Source organism: Ctenocephalides felis, unplaced genomic scaffold, assembly GCF_003426905.1.
Source record: "Ctenocephalides felis isolate EL2017-DRISC unplaced genomic scaffold, ASM342690v1 CF-g0.4_SCAFFOLD_01886, whole genome shotgun sequence".
In the NCBI taxonomy this organism is placed as follows: domain Eukaryota; kingdom Metazoa; phylum Arthropoda; class Insecta; order Siphonaptera; family Pulicidae; genus Ctenocephalides; species Ctenocephalides felis.
Genome location: NW_020538040.1, coordinates 137,770,099 through 137,788,532, shown reverse-complemented (window position 1 = coordinate 137,788,532; position 18,434 = coordinate 137,770,099). Strand labels below are relative to the sequence as shown.

Sequence of the window (18,434 nt, the reverse complement as noted above, 5' to 3'; positions counted from 1 at the left end):
AAAATCTGAAATATTTTCGATATACAAAAAAAAACAAAAAAACAAAAAACTAAAAAAAAAAAAAATCCAAAATCAATTATTTTGTTAAGACAAGCAGAAAGTTTTTTTGAATCATTTCAATCGGACCCTTAGTTCTCTCGAAAACTGCCATTTTTTACATATTTAGCTCCGTATCTTCGAAATGGCTGGGCCTGCCTTTGCCAAAAACTAATAAGCACTTCTCCCAATCATTACTAATTGAATGTTTTTTAGATCATTCAAATCAGATACTCCGTTCTCTCAAAAATTCGATTTCTATTTTTTGCACTCTTTGCTCCGTATCTCCGAAACGGCTGGACCTGCCTTTGCCAAAAACTAATCAGCTCTTTTCCCTATTAATAGGAAGCGAATGTTTTTTGAACCATTCAAATCGGTTGATCCGCGCGCCCTAAAACGTGACTGGAAATTTGTATCCATACATACATACACACACACACACATACACACACACACACACACACACACACATCCATTTTTTCTGAGGTATGCCAAAACGTTCGAAACCTTCAAAACGTCGAAAAATGTTAAAATTTTCAATTCCGATTTTCGGCCCATTACAATAACTTACCCTACGGGAAGTTAAAAAGTGTTGGATAATAATAATTAGACGGCTAACCTAATAGTCTCAAGGCTTATGGTAATCTTACGCAATCTTATTTATAGCTGGCCGTTGCTTCATAATGAAAACGAGCTAGAAGCCACTGGTTCTGATATCAAGCAGTAGTGATAGTACATTATTATTTGGGATTATAGATCTAAAGTATGATTTTAAATGAAAATAACCCTTTGTAGCATTTCTCGCCTATGCATCCCGTCATAATTAGAACAGAATAATAATCTTATCAAATAGACTATGGCCTACCATTAAGTGGCATTTTATTTACACTAGGTTAAGAAATCATATCACAACTGCTCCTAGAACACATATTAGAAGTTTTGATTGATGTTCAACAAAAATAAAATCTTATCTTTACCCAATGCAATGCAAGAGCACTCAAGCTTCTTTCTTATATTGGTGAATTTGTTCCCGAATTTAAATGTAAAATACTAGTTTGATATATTTTCAAAATTGCTTTGGCGATGCTGAAATGTAGTTACTTGGTATATATTGGTATTCTATAAGCTGGTGTGATGATTATTTTTTGTGTTGATTAGATTTTAAATGCCTTTTCTAGTTTCGATATATGTTTTTTTTATTATGAAGCCTTTTTTATACTATATTAAATAGCTCCCCTTTTTAACTTCCCGTAGCAAAAAGTGCCAATAACGGTAACTCAGTTTTTAAGAGAACGGAGCGTCCGATTTTAATAATTCATTATACTTGTATTGGCAAGATGAAGAACTAATTAAATTTTTGAAAAAGCAGATCTAGCGATTTTGGAGATCTAGTATAAAAAGCAAAATCTAGTGGTGTATGGGCATTGTCCCTTAAGGCAAATTGCTGAAACTTCCCATACCATGATGAAATATTCGAAGAATATAAATGTTTTCAAATAGGTTATTATAAATAATGCAACTTTCATTATTTATATCTTTTAAATCATTCAAATTGGATGCTTAGTTCTTTTAAAAATGATCATTAGACATATGCACGTCAAATTATTAGATATTTAATGGAGATTTTAATAATATGTATGTTGATCCGTTAGACGGCGATACGACGCTTACGCGCTTCGATATTTTGCCTCTAAGTAGCTAATGCAGTGCGATTGCTTTGAAAAAAGTTTAAAATTTTCAAGATAAAAAAAAACATCTTTTTTGAAGTCTTTGTTTCCAAAAAAGTCACTTATTTTCAAAAATTTTAAATTTCTAAAAAATCTAATTCTTTCAAAGTTTTAAAAAAATCATCTTTTTTAGAAAAAATTTTTTTTCGTATGGGAAGTTTCAGCAATTTGCCAAGGCACGATACCATACACCATTAGTTAATTGTTATGATCTTTTAACCTTTTTGCTGCTATGCCCGTAAAGGTAGTTATCAATTAAAAATATATTTATGATCCATATTTTCGAATAAAAATGAATATCATAAGTGCTTGATATGATGTTGCAAGTAACGCAAAATTTAAACTCGGAACCTTGTGGTTGCAAGGGCGAAGATCTATCACTTGCCACGAATTCTCTAGGAAAATATGCTAAAACTAAAAAATCAATGTATACATTCAGCAATAAGCCAGGATTGAAATAACTACAACAGAAGCTTTTGTGAATATTAAATATTGATTGAATATTTCTAACTTATTCATTCAAAATTAACTTCGGACTCGATACAACTTTTTTCCGAATGAGCTTTTGAAGGAGAATTTAAAGTTGAATGAATTTGAGGATATTTCTCAGATTATTTCCAAAGGGCATGTGAAGCTCAAACATATAAATTTGACAAATCATTATCAATGGCACGAAAATTTTAATAGACAATATTTATTTAGTGTCTTGTATATTATTACGCTCGATTCATTCCATATTTATTTATTCGGAAACTATATCATGATATTTCCAAATCCCCATTGATTTAGAACGAATGCAACTAAAAATTCATTTTTTAATCTGATATTATTTTATTAAATATGAATTATATGCCCAAGCTGTGAATGCATGCAGAACGTTAAAAAAAACTTTCTAAGAGTTTTAGTTATGCACGGGTTAATAATAATGCACAGAGCCGAATTAAACCATGAGTGATTAACTTTGAACAAATTGAAAAATGAAAGTCTTTCGAATGATTAATATTAAATCTCAAGTTGTACAAACATTAAGAAGTAAATTATCATTATTTATGAGGTTTGACAAATATATATGTTATATATATATATATATATATATATATATACATATATATATACTAGCTGACCCTGTAAACGTTATAGACGTGATATACTAGCTGACCTGGTAAACGTTGTTTAGTCATTAAAAATATTTCTAGCAGATTTTTAAAAAATGACTGATTGTCAAAGAGGAAGTATGTGCTATATATGTGACCCATTACAACGCATGCCATATATAAACTTATCTGAAACTCATTTTATTTGAATTGAATTGGCACATTTTAATATTATTATTATCACGGTTTTCATTGATTCATTAATTTTAACTTCTCGTAGGATAAGTTATAGTAATCGTCCAAAAATCTAAAATGAAAATGTTTGCGTAAATTGACGTTTCAAAGGTTTCTGAGCATTTTGGCATATCTTGGAAAACAGAGATATATGTATGTGTGTGTATGTTTAAGTATGGACACAATTTTTTGTCGGCATTTTCGGGAGCACTAAACCGATTTAAATGATTCGAAAAACATTCAATTCGTAATGATGGTAAGAAGTGTGATTAGTTTTCGGCAAAGACAGGCCAAGCCGATTCAGAGGTCAGTGCTAAAAGTGTAAAAAATGGCAGTTTTTTACACAAAACATCCAATTCGAATGATTCAAAAAACATTTTGCTTGTGAAGAGACGATTAGTGCTTGGGTAAAGTAAAAACATATTTTTTATTTTATTTTTTCATTTGTGGTAGGAGGGTAAAAATTTAGGGCTCTATGTGTTTTTTATCACAAATTGTAAAATAAAATAACAAATAATCGAAAAACTAAAAAAAAATTAAAGGTTGCCAACCCTTACCACTTAGGGGTATAAAAAATAAATGTTGGCCGATTCCCTATCATATCGATTGCGATTGTAATATTATATAAAAATCGGTCAAACCGTTTCGGAGGAGTACTGCGACGAACATCATGACACGAGAATTTTCTGTAGTTGAGCGAGTGGCTGGTTGCAACAGTTGCTTTTAAAATCAATATATACTGAAGTCCACTGATTATATTTCCACAAAAAAAAGATGTATAGTTGCTGTAACTATCCTCTACCAAGTCCGAATAATTCCACAAATGTTGTTCATTATTTCACAATTAATAATTTTCTAGAAACAGTACAGTGTTTCAGCTCACCCATGTTTGGGCTAGTTGTAACAACTACTAAATTTTACCAAATATTTATTTGAATCACGCACCCATATTATTGTTTTAAACATCTCGAATTTATTATTTATTCAATTCCAGTTTTTTTCATAACCAATTGTTGAAAAAAAAATTGTTGACATTGTTGACAATGTTGACAATGTTGATAAAATTTTGTATACCGATATGATTTATTGTCTAATAATAATCATTATACTAAAATATTATAGGCCAACGATGAGTGGTTGAATGTTAAATTTTAGAAGTGTATCAAAATTTTAAATATTAGATCGTTGACCTAAATTCGACGCTGTCTGTATTCCGTTCTATTTGTACCTGCTGATTACCGTTGATATTCACATTTAAATAAAAAACATTGAAAAGTATAAAATGAGTTAAATAAATTAATTATACTTATATAATCGGCCAGCGGTGGCGATATCGGTTAGAGCGTGGGCTAGCAGCAACTAGTTCCAGGTTCGCTGGATCGATTCCCGCTATCGCCGTAGCCCGACATCAGGCAGCTTTGATGTCAAATTTCCACTTGGGGTTATAGATCACAATATAATTCCAAGTGGAAATCGTCCTTAGTGGACGTAGCTGCAACATCCAATCATATTTAACTACTAGACGTAAGAGCTAATATCAAAAATATCCCACACATAAGAGAATGGTTAATTGATGAATTGCCTCTCATGATTCATGAAATAAGTAGTCTTAAGTCGTTAACCAACAGCTTATAGAGCATATAGGAGTTCTGATTGCTGTTCAAACAATAAAAAAAATGTTTATATAATCACAAATATTATAAGATTGTTTATGTTTAGAATGCTAATAGAATATCGCATTGATTAGTTTTTAGCAAAAGCGGAAACTTTGTTTTCGAAATAGTTGAAAATTGTATCTAATAATCGATTCTGACTGATTAAAACGATTTTTAACATGTATCGGTAAGTTCATGTTATTGCCCACAATTTTGATTAGAAAGTAACCAAACGCAAAATGATTTAATATATTCGATCAACTTGATTAATTCACACCAAAAAAATCGTTCAAGTTTCAGTCAGGATATGCTTGAATATGGCTTTAATATTAGCGCTCAGTAATAATTCGAATATGTAAAGAGAACTAAAATTTGAATGCTCATTATAAAGAAACAAATGGAAGCGTTAACTAGTGGTGAAAATTGCTGGAACTTCCCGTACCAAAAATTAAAATTTTCATATAAACTTTAAAAAAATTTCAAAACTTTGAAAAATTAGATTTTTGAAAATTTTATTTTTTTTGGAAAAATCTGACTTGTTTGAAATACTTTTAAAAAAATATCGAATCGCGTAAGCGTCATGTCGCAGTCTTACGGATAAATATTGGTACGGATCTCATAAAAATGTAAACAAAATTAATAGTTAATATTAAAACCTCTATAAAATATCTGATAATTTGATGTCCGTATATCATGTATCTAATGATCATTTTTGACTGCCAAAGAACGATTTTGTTTTTTTTTTACTAGACATCCGAAACCGCTAGACAAGCCTTCCAAAAAATTTTACCGATTATTCATTTTGTCAATACAAGCGAAATGTTTTTTGAATTATTGAAAACGGACCGTCTGTTCTTTCAAAAACTGAATTACCATTTCTGGCACTTTTTGCCCCGTATCTTCTAAACGGCTGGACCTGCCTTAGCTAAAAACTAATCAGCACGTCTCCTTCTCAATAGGAATCGAATGTTTTTTGAATCAATCAAATCGGTTGAAGCGTGTTCCCGAAATCAGCCAGTGTTCCGAAACCTCGGAACGTCTCGTACAGATATATAAAAACTAGTGGGTTGCATGCATCATGCCTTAAGGCAAATTACTGGAACTTTTTGTACCGTAATCAAAAATTTTGGTAAGGGACACAAAGAAATTTACACAAAATGTGTACACATTATTAAAATTTCTATAAAATATCTGATAACTTGATGTACATATGCAGGGCCGGTGCTGGGGTCCTCAGCGCCCGCATGCAAGACTTGTTCTAGCGCCCCCTCCCCCAAATATATTTAACTGTTTTAACAGTTTTTCATTGAAATTATATAAACATTTACTTTATTTTTTTAATTATAATTAAAGTAAAGTAAAGTAAAGTAAATAATTATAATTATTAATCATTCTGGATTTTTGTGCACACAAAGTGTACAGAAAACACAAAAAATTAGATATAATCTAAAAGCGTATAAAATACATTGATTTTAAATTTATTTAAAAAATAGAGGCTATTCGCGGGTTGATCATAATCAAATATTTTTAAATTCTCAATTATTTCTAACGTAGGTGTAATATTAATATTTGTGATTTTGAAACATTTAACTTATTTATTATGCGATTTATTCTAAAGAGCAACCTATCACGACAAAAGAGCAAAAAAAGACATAACACTCGTATTTCATATTTTAAATTAAATTTTATTTAAGTTCATTTTTTCATTATTTACAATATCTAAAATTGAATTAAACTTCTCCTTATTGGTATCGTAAGGGCCGAATTGTATTCAACGTTACTTTCCCATCATATTCAGAATATCAGATTGTTTTTTTTAAAGTTAAACTTTTTAAAGTGTTAGTAAAGATTAGTAAAAGATGCAAAGAAATTACATATTCCATTAACTATACTGAAACAAACAAATTATATTTGTATCTATATTATTTCTGCATAGTTAATAAATAAATTATGTGTAAAAAAATCTTAAAGATTTTTGTTCCTAAGTACATTTTGCTTTCATTTTTCATATTTTGCAGTTTGCAACAAAAACAAAAGTTACAATACAATTTTTTTGAATAAACAAGCCATTTTTTGAGCACTGACTCCCCATTTTTCATTTTCTCTATTATAATTAGTATATATTTCTTTAACAAGTTCCATTTTAACTAAATCAGCTTGCTATTTTTCATCAATAACGCTCAATTATTAATTTAAACTTTCGTAGGTTTGCTCTTACGGGATTGAACACTAAATATTTTTTAATTTACAGATTTTTTAATTACAGAACATTAAATATTTTTAACAATAATTTACAGATTTGCAGAGTTATTATTTGGTTAATTGTTTCTATTGATATCACATTGCAAACTGAATATGCCTTTTATGAATCATAGTTAAGTTGGATTGTTTATTATAATCTATTAAGTATTCAGGATTTTATATTTAAAAAAATAAAAAATAATACATTATAAATTCCATTTCCGAACCTCGTTTTGGCGCCTCCTAAGGCGTGCGCCCGCATTTTTTGCATGCATTGCATTCAAGGCAGGACCGGCCTTGTACATATGTCCAATAAACATTTTTGACCGCCAAATGACATTTTTTTAACTTATTTTTATTGCGAGTCTATAACCGCTGGATCTGCTTTGCCAAAAATTTAATCAGTTCTTCATCTTGTCAATACAAGTAAAATGTTTTTTGAATTATTAAAATCGGACGCTCCGTTCTCGTAAAAACTGAGTTACCGTTTTTGTGACTTTTTATCATTTTATCTAACAATAAGGTATGCCAAAATATTCAGAAACCTTTAAAACGTAAAGATATATAAAAATTTTCATTTTCGATTTTTTTGCGATTGCTATAACTTACCCTAAGAGAAGTTAAAAATATTTTCGATTTTTTTGCGATTACTATAACTTACCCTACGGGAATAATTACGAATTAATCAACTTTATAATGACAACCAATTTGAATTCGGCGACGTGTTTTTATTTATTTTTTAGAGTTTATAATTTTGTTTTGCAACCGCAGCGCCCCACGCGACGAATGCCATCAATTAAGGATTTGGTCAAAGATAAATAATAGATTTGGTTTTTATTTTAGTACGTGAGTCCTGACTACCACCATTGGGTGTTTACATTTTTTTGTCATTGCATCGGCGCAAGTTGTCAGTTTGACATTTGTCTAATGTGCAACTTCAGCATGTGCAGTTAACAGTTATCGGTTCGTGTGTAATTATTTATTTATTTTATTACACCTGATGACAGTTCGTTGAAAAGTTAATAAAGTCTTGCAGTGTAATTGATTAGCATCACATTGTAAAAGATGCATGGGCGACCAAGATGTAGAGAATGGACACCGCTCGTAACTCAGCAATTGCGATTGAGAAATTTGATCCAAATCACAGGGCACAATTTGGTAAATGACAACCAATGCAGTTTCTATTACACCCTACACTTGACTTCTATGTGTGCCCCCTTTTACACGAGCGAAAAAATCGATAATAATAATCCCGCTTGGTGTGACATCGATTGTGAACTATTGACCAAATCCTCTTCTAAAAGTGTCTTCATAAGAATATGGAAGCATTATCCCGCCGAGAACAAAGACATTATTTTTTTGAAATGGGGTATATTCTTTTCTGGCCTAGTTAATATAGAAAATCGAAACTCTATGAATCTTGTAGAAAATTCTTTAGTGTTTCAATTAAATGGAGGCTTTTTTACGTCTTATGATTGTTTACTAAATAGAAATCCAGTCAAAATCTTTATTAGTAGTAAGAAAGAAGCCGGTGAAGATAATACAGAGCCAATAGATGTATACAAAGTAAGGTATACGAGTTTGAAATTTCTCAATTCAGAAATAAGGCCGAGCTATAATGTACAAAAGTTGCTTCAGCTACAAGATTTACAACTATTATTTAAAAAGCGTCTTATGAGCGCTTATGAGCTGAGGGAAAAAATTTGTTTAAAGAGTCCGATTTGTTTAGAAAACTGCACTGATAATAAAGCCAAATTAATAGAGCACAGGAAAAAAATTTACAAAGAACTGAATAGCAATAGACTGAATTGGTACATGTTACAACAGGTATGAAATATTTATTTATTAAAATAAGTATTTTGTTTATAATTATTTCATTATTAAATAATAAAATCATAAAATCATAAAATGTATTGAAGTACTAAGTATTTACCTTTTTAAAATGTATGAATTATTGATTTAAGTGAATCATGATGATTGATACTGCCCTATAAAAGGTGGTATTCACTATTCACCTATCTAGTTAAGCTAGTTATTTGTTTATTATTACCTACAGTTGTTTATTAATAAAAATTATTGTACAGTAGAACCTCAATTATCAGAACCTCAGTTATACGGACTCGCGATTATCCAGACTACCAACCGCGACCAATTTATATGTATGTACATACCTACATTTTGAATTTGAGCATGATTTATGCTGCAATTTAGTACATGTATGTAATGTAATTGAAAAAAATATGTATGTACAAACATAGGGAAGTGTTAATTTCTTAATAAACATTGATTTTCGTTGATATCTATGTATGTAATTTTTATTTTCAATAAATACACAACATTATTCTTTATGCATTTTATTGTCCAGATTATCGATTATCCGAATGCCCATCTACAACAATTAGTCCGGTTAATTGAGGTTCTACTGTATTATGTTTATAACTGAATAATGTGATAATGTCTATAGATATTATTTTATTAATGTGTTTAGACTTTATTAAACGAACGAAACAAATTTTATTTTGATTATCTTTATTTTTAGAAATTAAATGATTTAAATATATGAAAATGTTGTAAATTATCCATTTCTTTTATTTGTTTGTTTTTTTGACATTTTTTGAAAAAAGTTTTGCTTTTTTAACTGCATAAACTAGTGAAGATCTCTGAAACCAGAGTATATCATATATTTCAATTTATTTTTTTAGTCACCTCAACCTGATCCAGATAAAATACTGAGAGCACATGAACTTCATAAGCAGATTGAAACTGCTAAATGTGTTTGTAAATTATTAAATGTTGAAGCGGATTTGAAACGAATTAAATTACGGCTGTTGCAATCGCAAAAGTTAGCTATTAATGAATCAAATAATGACTTAGGTAAGATAAGAAATATTCTTTCTGGTTGTATTTTACACTATATCAGTGCCAGTACAGTGATACCTTATATGGTGACCACCTAAATTTAAAAGAAAAAAAAAAAAATTATGTACTGATAATATTCATCTGTTTTGTACGAGCATAATACAGAAACAGAAATTAATGTGCCACATTTATTTATTACATTAACAGTAATGAAATGCCATAATTTTTAACATTATGTTAGAAATGAATAAATAAATCTTTATAAGTCAAATGGTATTTCACCATGCAGTATTAATTCAAATTGTATATAAATAGATCATAATCAAGTCTTCCCTATTTTGTATGACCTCTAATGGACTTTGCACATTGTGAATTATGCATTGTGCAATATTTCAGAATGATTTTTCATCATAAATATAAAAATGATGTAATTTTTACATGTTTCCTTTGCTTGTTAATTTTAAAAGCATTCTTGTAATTATTCTTCTCTCAATATAGGTTCTGATTTGATGAATAATTATCATAGCTTGAGTAAAGACCGAGAGAACTCTAAGAAAAATGAATTTTCATTGAAGACGTTGAATGACTCATTAAATGTAACAAAGGCAGCTTTGTGCATTAGGCAAGCAAAATTGCTTTCCGGAATTTTAACAATTTATCCCATAACAGAAGTGAGTATTTGCAAGTTTATAAAATCAAATTATAGCACCTTATCTCAGTTAGAGATATATCTAAATTAAATAAATTGTTTTCTTGTCAACTTTTTATTTGATAATTTATGTAAAGTTTTACTTCTCTATATCTATTAATTTCATTAGTTCATTAATTCATTTCTTTGCAATTATGAATTGAATTGTTAGTTACAGAATTTATTATTTACCTACTTGATATGAGAATGTATTAAAGTCTTATAGTGCAGTAAACGGAGCGTTTTAGGTCTGAATTTTTTTACTGTGCTCCGAATTGAATGAAATTTTGGAATTAGGATCATCTTACCTTCAAGTTTAAAAGTGAAAACAATTCGGGTTGCGCCATCACCCCCCGGGGGGGTGACACCCCTTCTAAATTGTGTTATTACATTTTTTCAAAATAACGTCGGAAGTCGATAGAAGAACTAATTATAAGAAAAAAATGTCTTATATAATTTTTCAAAAAAACTAATACTTTTCAAGTTACTGGCCACTGAAGATTCATATATTTTTGGCGTTTTTCTTCATTTTTTTGCAAATATCTGCTAAAATATACATTTTAACGAAAATCATGTAATGAACAAAATAATGTCAATAAAAATCTTAATAAATCGGTATTACATAAAGTGTTCTAGGAAAAATATTAAGCAAGATTTGAAAGAGCAAAGTCGTTTTTCATTTCGTTCAAGATTTAATTGTTGTATTTAAAGCCATCTAGTATCGAGGTTTTACATTTTATGCATTTCGGTAAAATTGGGTTTTATAGCACTCAACATTAGCTTTAAAATGAGTGCTGTTACAAGTTTTTTGCGTGTAAAATGAATGAGCTATCATGCAAATAAGAAGCATATACGAAGTTTTTTTCTTTTAAGTCATATGGTTTAATGAGCGCCATTTCCACCAGAATTAAAGTAATTCACATTCCATCTAGAATTGACTTCATTATAGACATCTTGATGGATTCTAGCAGATTCACTACTTTAGTACAAACTATTTTCAGAAAACTCACGATTTTATAAAAACTTTATTTTCCAATTTGCGCGGCCGCGCAGTCTTTAAACATTCATAACTCTGTCAATTTTTGTGTGAAAGAAAAATAATAAGAAACAATAATAAGCCAAAAAGATTCCCTTGATTTTTATCTATATGCTTTTATACGTATCTTTTATTCTTTTTGAGATATAATGAAAATAAGTTCGATTTTTAAAAAAATTGGAAAAAAAAGTTTTTATAAAATTGTGAGTTTTTTGAAAATAGTTTGTACTAAAGTAGTAAATCTGCTAGAATCCATCAAGATGTCTATAATGAAGTCAATTCTAGATGGAATATGAATAACTTTAATTCTGGTGGAAATGGCGCTCATTAAACCATATGATTTAAAAGAAAAAAACTTCGTAAATGCTTCTTATTTGCATGATAGCTCATTCATTTTACACGCAAAAAACTTGTAACAGCACTCATTTTAAAGCTAATGTTGAGTACTATAAAACCCAATTTTACCGAAATGCATAAAATGTAAAACCTCGACACTAGATGGCTTTAAATACAACAATTAAATCTTGAACGAAATAAAAAACGAGTTTGCTCTTTCAAATCTTGCTTAATATTTTTCCTAGAACACTCTATGTAATACCGATTTATTAAGATTTTTATTGATATTATTTTGTTCATTACATGATTTTCGTTAAAACGTATATTTTAGCAGATATTTGCAAAAAAACGAAGAAAAACGCCAAAAATATATGAATCTTTAGTGGCCAGTAACTTGAAAAGTATTAGTTTTTCTGAAAAACTATATAAGACATTTTTTTCTTATAATTAGTTCTTCTATCGATTTCCGACGTTATTTTGAAAAAATGTAATTACACAATTTAAAAGGGGTGTCACCCCCCGGGGGGTGATGGCGCAACCCGAATTGTTTTCACTTTTGAACTTGAGGGTAAGATGATCCTAATTCCAAAATTTCATTCAATTCGGAGCACAGTAAAAAAATTCAGAGGTTATACCCTTTTTTCCTCTCCGTTTACTGCACTATTATTATGATTTGACATAATATTTATATAAGTTTATTTAATTATCATTTTAACAGGTTTCCAAGGATATTATGAATATATTGAATGTGCCTTTACCGGACGCGGAGTCTTTAAATCAAAATTACTGCAATAGTTTGTCTGTAGCTCTTGGATTTGCAGCTCACACTGTATATATGATTAGCATTATTCTACAAATTCCTTTAAGGTATGTAGTTATATATATATATATATATATATATATATATATATATATATATATATATGTTGAGTGTTAATTTGCAGCCATTCGTTGAAATAAAAGAACAATAAATAATGAAATATTTATTTATACGTTTCGACGCGGTATATGTGTCATCATTCAGCAATTTTTTAATATTTATACGGTATCTAAAAGAATTTTTACAAAGTTCAATCAGGTTAAATTTAAAATATATTATAGAATATAATAAATTAAACAAGTAAAAAATGGATACATACCACACCAGGAATAACACTCACAAATAATTAAACTAACAATAATTGAAAAATAAAACATGAATAAAATAAAAAAAAAATGTTTTAAAGTTAAACAAAGAGTTATGTAGTGTAGTTACTGGTACATGTATGGCGAGCCAAGAACCGAGCGCAACAGATAGAAGCCGAGAATTCATGAAAAGTTGACGCAGGAGTAGGTTTCAAGGATAGTTAAACAGTGAGGACAACAACTAGAGAAAATAAATTATCAATAGATATGAAAATATAGGATTAAAAAGACTAAAATTGAGAAACAACATAAGTCAAATATTTATGATAAGAGTCATGTACTAAAAGAGCAGAATTTCGTTTATTAACGCAATGGGGGTTTAAAAAGATAAAAAACAGGTTCAGAAAATTTTCTGAGGTCACCATTCTTTTCTTCATGTAAAATAATATGATTCCCGGTATTAAAGGTATGGTTTAAACTAATAACATGTTCCGAAAACATAGTATAAGATATATAGTATATAGTATAAGAACGTTTTTGGAACATGTCATTAGTTTAAACCATACTTTTAATACCAAGAATCCTATTATTTTACATGAGGAAAAGAATGGTGACCTCAGAAAATTTGCCTAATCTGTTGTATTTATCTTTTTATACCATATTGCATTAATAAACGAAATTCTGCTTTTTTAGTACATGACTCTTATCATAATATTATTAATTTTTTTTTAAATAATTCTTCAAATATTTGACTTCTGTTGTTTTTCGAATTTAGTCTTTTTTAATTCACTGTTTAACTATCCTTGACACCTACTCCTGCGTCAACTTTTCCTGAATTCTCGGCTTTTATCGGTTGCGCTCGGTTCTTGGCTCGCCATACATGTATCAGTAACTACACTACTATTACTATTATTAGTTTACTATTTAGTTTACCACTATTGTTAGTTTAATTATTTGTGAGTGTTATTTTTGGTATGGCATGTATCCATTTTTTTACTTGTTTAATTTATTTTATTCTATAATATATTTTAAATTTAACATGTTTAAACTTTGTAACAAAAATTTTTAGATACTGTATAAATATTAAAAAATTGCTGAATGATAACACACATACAAGAATTAAATTTTTTGTTCAACATTGAGACATATGTTTGAATGTTACTTTGCAGCCAATCGTCGAAATAAAAGAACAATAAATAATGAACTATTTATTTATATGTTTCGACATGGTATGTGTGTTATCATTCAGCAATTTTTCTATATATCATATATAGATATATGATAAATGGGTAACTCACTCTGGAGTTAAGACTCCAATACATCTCCTCCCTTGGGGTGAATCCCGGCGGAGTTTTTGTCATATCCGACTTCCCTAAACTAGTACTAAATGAATTTTTTTTATTAATACAAAGATTTGTGTTGAAAGAAGCGGCCGTTTTCTCGACTCACAAGCAATTTTATGACTTTCTAGGTATAAAATGTCCTAAATTATTGCAACTTTGTGTTTTATATTCTGTATTCTGTATATGATAATCCTTGTTGGTAAATGACCTTTTTCAATGGTGTACAACCAATGAAAAATATTTAGTATTATATTATTACTTATGATTTATAATCGTGTAAAGTAATAGTATGCTAATCGAACTACCTGTAAAATATACAATTAATTCTTGAAAAGAAAATGATAGGAGAATGTAAGGTATTTTTATTTCATAAAAAATACTATACGTATATTAATAAAGATTTGTTTTTATTTTATACATAAAGTTTATAAAGGAATAATTATTATTATTCCACTACAAAAAGATTTGTTAAATTAATTTATTTGTTATTGTTTTGAATTTATTATTGTTGAAGTTGACAGAATTCAAATAATGGTGCAAACCCAAATTTTGCACATAATATTAAACTATCCTTAAAATAATCTTATAATTTGAATATAAGTTTTTTGACCCTGTAGTTTTTGTTATTTGTACTCCTTTTTAAACTCAGGAACTCCAGATCTGTTTTATTCATACTGTTAGTCATATATCCTGGTAGTTTTGTTCCATAAAACTACTCATACAAAAAATTTGTTATCTTCATTTGCTTGATTTTAGTGTAAAGATTTATATACATTTCTGCATATTATTCTAAGTACTTATGAAGTTTCTTTTTTAATTTTGTGCTCATTTCATTGATATGATTTCCAATTAAGGAAAATGACTAACTATAAGTATAAGCCTTAGGTCTTTTTTGTCAATCAAATGTAGGCGTTGGAATGAAAAGTGTCAAATTATGTTTTGCACTAATTTTATCACAATAATTGAGCTGTTGTTGAGCTTTAATTTTACTAATTATAAATTAGAGAAAGTTAGTTTTTATTATATTTTATATATATATATATATATATATATATATATATTAGGGTTTTGCTCAATTCTCAAACCATATAAGGTTGTCAAATATCTCCCTTCCGCCTTTTTGTCTTTTGAATAAAGAGCAAAAAAGCGGAAGGTAGATATTTGACAACCTAATATAAGCGTGAATCCATGCTATAGAAGTACTGTGTTATACTAGGTTTTGCCTATAAATAAAATATGTAAATCTTTTTCATAATATCTTCATATTTAACCATTTGTGATAAAACATTACGGCCGAATTTATTGCTCTTTAATGTTTATTGCAATAGCAAATTTTATCAAATTGATGATTTTTTATCATAGTATGCGTCATAAAGATTTGTATGTGAACTAAATATAAATACATGAAATATTAATGTAATTCTATTTCATTTACAGGTACCCTTTAATTCATCTTGGGTCTCGTTCTAAAATAATTGACAATGTTACAGATTACATAGCAGATAACGAAAGAGAGTAAGTTTTTTTAAACCCATGTTAGCTTTTTATAATACATAAAATCATAATTAGAAATTCAATTTTATTTTACTTTTTTTATAAAAAAAGAAAACTAAACCTTTTGTGAAAATTAAAAAAAAAGTCAATAAGATTTTTATTGATTTCAATTATATTTTCAATAAAATTTAGGCTAATATGGGTTAATTGATCATTTTGTTTTCGTTATCAAATTAATTATTTACTTGTAGATTTCCTCTACATTCAAAATCAAATTACTCAACTAGTGCATTACATTACGGTGTGTACCTTTTGAATAAAAATATAGCTCAGCTGAGATGGTCTCTTCTTGGTTTAGTTACAAAAGACTTGAGGGCGACATTACCAAATCTTAAAGGCTTTCTATTAAATCTATCATTAAGAGAAAACAGGTATTTTTATTCACAATTTATTTGTGTAGTGGGATATGTGCCAATTTGCTTAACATATTTGTTTTAGTCTAGGCATTGCAAAGACCATTGCGCCATCAGAATCACCCATGCCTACACAAAATGAATTTTTAAATAATTATAATGATATGCATGCCAAAAAGTTAATTCGTGGGTAAGTTTAAATTAAAATTATATCTTTCATTGATGATATGAATAATTTAATATTTTTTTGTAGAATTTCTCGATCTATTGGAAGTTCAACAGAAAGTCGGTCTGTGAAGGACTGCATGAGCATGGGCAAGGGCAAGGGCAATTGCACATCAGAACCCTCTCTACATTCTAAATCAGTAGAAATAAGTCATAATACTAATAACAAAGAATGTAATCTAGGACAAAATAATAATGCTAAATAGATTACCAAAATTAAAACTTTTAAGATAATTGATAATGGATTATCTTTTTATTATTATTACATATATCATATCTTATTCTCATAAATCAATGTTTTAATTCGTTTCAGTTTATTTTTTCCCAGCATCGGTGTCCAAAAGAAACATGTTCCATAACACGCTTTTATATAACATACTTTCAATTAGAAAGACGGGTTAGCATTGGTTCAGCGTTAATTCATAGGGGTAAGTGAGCATCTTTTTATTTTGTATAAATTTTATAGGTGAATTTTGAAAATTTAGTTTGAACAGAACACAAGTTTACTGTTAATGCGAAAAACACGCATGTTATGAAACCGCATAGCTAAATTTAGGAATCAAATGTGCCACAACCTTGTACTTAACCGATTTATTATACATCCTTATGCCTTTGTGAGAGTATGAAATGCCCATATTAAATAGTCAACTATCCGTTTTCATATTACGCGAAGCTGAAAATGCGACATTCCTCCGATAACACGGACTTTCTGTTACATGGTTTTCGTTCAACAGCTCATAAAAGTTTCTTGCACAACTTATAAATAACTCTAGATATTAAAAAGTGCACAGTAATTTGTTATCGACTCTTATCGTTTAAATGTGTACGGCATTGGTTTTAGTTGTGTCCGAACACGTTCCATGGCACATTTCGTTTAAGGTTTATACTAAAGAAAAATTCTGAACCGTCAAATTGTCATCATGCCAAAAGAACATAAAGAAGGATTAAAATAACACCTTCTTTTTTGTCAAGGATCACTTGAAAATAAAATTCAAACTATAAATCATTTAGAAGGTAGAGAAAAAATCATCATCTATTGCCAAATTAACGAATTGGAATGAATCTCCAATTTGAATCTTAAATAAAACTAGTGGTGTGTATGGCATCGTGCCTTAAGGCAAATTGTAGGAACTTCCCGTACCGTAACGAAATGTTCGAGGAATATTAAATGTTTTCAATTATATTATTATAAATAAATACTATAACATTATCTAATATTTATAAGAATTATATAAACTGAATTGCAATGTTAAAATTATTTATTTATAGTATTTAAGTGAGCTTTAGAACTTTAGCTGAAATTAAAATTAAAATCTGAATTATGTTCGATATACAAAAAAAAAATTTTTTGCCAGAAGCAATTCTTTCGTCAACACAAGCAGGATGTTTTTTGAATTCATTCGATCGGATGCTTAGTTCTCTCTCAAAACACAAATTTTTTGTACATTTTGCTCGGTATCTCCGAAACGGCTGGACCTGCCTTTGCCAAAAATTATTCACCATCATTACGAATTGAATGTTTTTGGATCATTCAATCGGATGCTCCGATCTCTCAAAACTCGATTTCCATTTTCTGCACTGTTTGCTCCGTATATCCGAAACGGCTGGACCTGCCTTTGCCAAAAACTAATCACATCTCCCTATCAAGAGGAATCGAATGTTTTTTGAACCATTCAAATCGGTTGATCCGTCTGCCCGAAAACGTGGACGAAAAATTGTATCCATACATACACACACCTCATCTATTTTTTCTGAGGTATGCCAAAATGTTCAGTAACCTAACAAAAACGTCGAGAAATGTAAAAAATTTCAATTTTGATTTTTTGACGATTACAATAACTTACCCTATGGGAAGTTAATAATTACAAATAACAATAAATATGTCTCCAAAAAATATGAGAAAACCATCCATAAAATAAACTTTTGAA

General features: G+C 29.0%; 1 protein-coding gene across 1 annotated transcript; it reads left to right on the top strand.

Annotated features, from left to right (window-relative positions):
* Positions 1-7,846: 7,846 nt before the first annotated feature.
* Positions 7,847-16,712, top strand: LOC113375981 (UV radiation resistance-associated gene protein-like). Its single transcript, XM_026615919.1, has 8 exons — positions 7,847-8,814; positions 9,690-9,861; positions 10,345-10,517; positions 12,625-12,773; positions 15,812-15,889; positions 16,120-16,299; positions 16,367-16,471; positions 16,535-16,712. The coding sequence occupies exons 1-8, from the start codon at positions 8,053-8,055 to the stop codon at positions 16,710-16,712; spliced, it is 1,797 nt and encodes a 598-aa protein (XP_026471704.1). The 5' UTR covers positions 7,847-8,052.
* The last annotated feature ends 1,722 nt before the right edge of the window (positions 16,713-18,434 follow it).

Excerpts from the sequence above, each read along its gene's own strand:
- LOC113375981 (XM_026615919.1), top strand. The coding sequence starts at position 8,053 with ATGCATGGGCGACCAAGATGTAGAGAATGGACACCGCTCGTAACTCAG. Across the intron at positions 8,815-9,689 it reads ATTGGTACATGTTACAACAG|TCACCTCAACCTGATCCAGA; the intron begins GTATGAAATATT and ends TTATTTTTTTAG. Across the intron at positions 9,862-10,344 it reads TGAATCAAATAATGACTTAG|GTTCTGATTTGATGAATAAT; the intron begins GTAAGATAAGAA and ends CTCTCAATATAG.